General features: G+C 46.3%; 1 protein-coding gene across 1 annotated transcript; it reads left to right on the top strand.

Annotated features, from left to right (window-relative positions):
• The first annotated feature begins 814 nt into the window (after positions 1 to 814).
• Positions 815 to 2,089, top strand: LOC115324647. Its single transcript, XM_029985259.2, has one exon. It carries the CDS (start codon positions 815 to 817, stop codon positions 2,087 to 2,089), a length of 1,275 nt encoding a protein of 424 aa, XP_029841119.2.
• Positions 2,090 to 2,766: the final 677 nt, after the last annotated feature.

The following is a 2,766-nucleotide window of genomic DNA, read 5'->3' as shown; positions in this document are numbered from 1 at the left end:
AAAACAAAAAAGGGCCGAGTACTGAACCCTGGGGGACACCAGAAGTCACAGGAGAGGGGTGCGAGTTAATGCCATTAACATGAACAAATTGAGAACGGTTAGTTAAAAAGGCGTTGATCCAACTCAAAACATGAGAGTCAATGTTCAGTTTACTGAGTTTATACAAAAGGAGCCTATGTGAAACCTTGTCAAATGCCTTAGAGAGATCTAAAAAAATGCGGTCAACCTGAGATGAACGATCGAGGCAAGCGTGAAGGTTAAGCGTAAGTGTTAATAGCTGAGTTTCGCATGAGAACAGTTTTCTAAAGCCATGTTGAGCAGGAGAAAAGAATGTATGGGAATTAAGAAAATTAACGAGATGCGAATAGATTATGTGCTCTAAAATTTTGCAAGGGACACTTGTTACGGAAATTGGGCGATAATTACTTGGGCTGGATTTGTCACCACCTTTATGGATAGGAATCACCCTCCCCACCCTCCAGTCCTCGGGAAGGCTTCCGAGTTCGAGTGATTGCCGAAATAGCTTTGTTAAGATAATAGAGGAATACACAGTAGTGTTTTTGAGAAACTTCGAGTTAATAGGGAGACGACGACGAAGTGTTTTGGAACACGGCTCCATTTCTTCGCTCCTTAAATCAAACAACAGGATCCAGAAAACTGCGCAGGTATCTGGCCGTTCGTCTCTATCTTACCCGATCAGAGCACTACAAATCTGCGACGACGCCTGAAAAAAGGCCCTGATTTGGTCCCTTAGGGGACAAACACCATGATCCATGAGGCCGGCAGCGCAGCGCAGTCATCAGATGCATCCAGCATGTCTGATGACTCTAGCATCATTATGAGCGACCCTGACGACAACGCAGGCTTTACTCTGGTGAAATCGAAAAGGACCAGGAAGAGAAAGCATGTCTCGAAGGAATCTGCATCCAGTGACGACACCATCATCACAACGCCAAGCCCCGGCCTCACCGTCGTCGTCAAACCTGCAGATCCGAGCCAAATCATCACGAAGGTCAATCCTCTAAAGCTATCTGAGAAGTTAAACGACATTGCACCTGACGGAGTGATCCTCATCAGACCAAACTACCGACTTAATCTTCTGGCGATCGACACGAGAAACACCGAGTCCAAAAAGACTCTGCTCAAAATGACAACCCTCTGCGGAATGAAAATCACTGTATATGAGGCACATCAAAGATCTTCAACTATTGGAATCATCCGTGGAGTTTCTCAGGAGATCATAGAAGCGGACCTCCAGGAAGGGATACGCGCGACTGTCCCTGTCACCCAAGTGAGAAGGCTAGGGAAATCAGATATCGTCAAGCTCGCCTTTGCCACAGAAACTACTCCAGAGTACGTCACTCTAGGCCACACCAGATTCAAAATCCTACCATACACAGACAAACCTCGACAATGTCCAAAATGCAGTCGCTTTGGCCATGTTGCAAGTGTATGCAACAAGGTGGAGCGGTGTAGTCGCTGTGGCGGCAACCACCAACGCAGTGCCTGTGAAGCAAAAGAACCGCAGTGCATCAACTGCAAAAAGAACCACGAATCGACATCACGCCAATGCACCTTCTACAAGACAGAAAAGAAGATATCAGCCTACTGCAGCGAAAACAATGTCAACTACACAGCTGCCCGATCTGTGGTGAAGCCATCTGGCCCCAGACATCAAGATCCTGAGCAGAGAAGTCATCACCGCCAAAGTAACAAAATCGAGAAAACATCGCAAGTTGTTGTGGTACCCCCAGCGAGAGATGCAGCCTTCCCACCTCTGCCAAGCCATTCAACTGACGGGACAAATCCTGTTCAAACGTCACCTGGATCTTCACACGGCCAACACCAAGAAAGCGTCAGCCAATCGAAGAAGCTCCAGTGGGTTCCAAAGCAGCTCCATAACGAGTGTAAGGCCCCACCGCTTTTAAGATCGAGTGAAACACCAAAATCACAGAGCCTGGGAAATGCGCTACACACGATAGCAACGCTGATTCGTAATCTTCTTGTTTCCCTTGATTCTCCACTGGCACAAGCTACAATCACAATCATAGACATCGCTCTTCCTCTGATCAGCTCCTGGTGCAGGTAGAGAAGGTCCGTAACAACTCATTCATTTTTCAGTGGAATGCTCGAGGCCTCCGGAACCGTCTTTCAGACTTTCGTCAATTAACCTTCAAATATCAATTCCCCGTAATAGCAATATCGGAATCACGTGTTACTCGAACATTACGCTTGTCCGGTTATGAAGTATTCCACTCAAGTCGTGGAAGAAGTCCCAGCAGGCTTTTACTGGCGATACGTAAAGACCTCACATATGTGGTACACGATGTAAATCCCCATCCTACCAATGAATACGTGGCAGCAACAATTAGCAAGGACACTACGGTTCTAACAGTAATAGCTGCATATATTGAACCAAGAGCCAGATTCGACAAAGACATTCTAGACGAGCTAATTAAGGCAACCCCGTCTCCACATATTTTGACTGGGGATTTTAACGCCCACCATCCTTTATGGGGAGGGGTAAAAACCACAGTACGAGGAAAAAATATTTTAAACATTGCTCACCAACACAACCTAACTATATTGAATGACGGAAGTCCAACATTTATTAAAGGTGCAACACTTAGCAGCTGCTTAGATATCACGCTGGCATCGTCTTCCATTTCGCCCCCACCTCGCTGGTTTGTAGACATCGAAACTCATGGCAGTGATCACTTTCCGACTTACACATTGATACCCGGACTAAATAACAGTCGTCGTAAA

The sequence above is a fragment of the Ixodes scapularis genome, unplaced genomic scaffold (genome assembly GCF_016920785.2).
Source record: "Ixodes scapularis isolate PalLabHiFi unplaced genomic scaffold, ASM1692078v2 PGA_scaffold4__175_contigs__length_147842914, whole genome shotgun sequence".
Lineage (NCBI taxonomy): Eukaryota > Metazoa > Arthropoda > Arachnida > Ixodida > Ixodidae > Ixodes > Ixodes scapularis.
The sequence above is the reverse complement of the archived record's forward strand: the minus strand, read 5'-3'. Positions and strand labels throughout refer to the sequence as shown.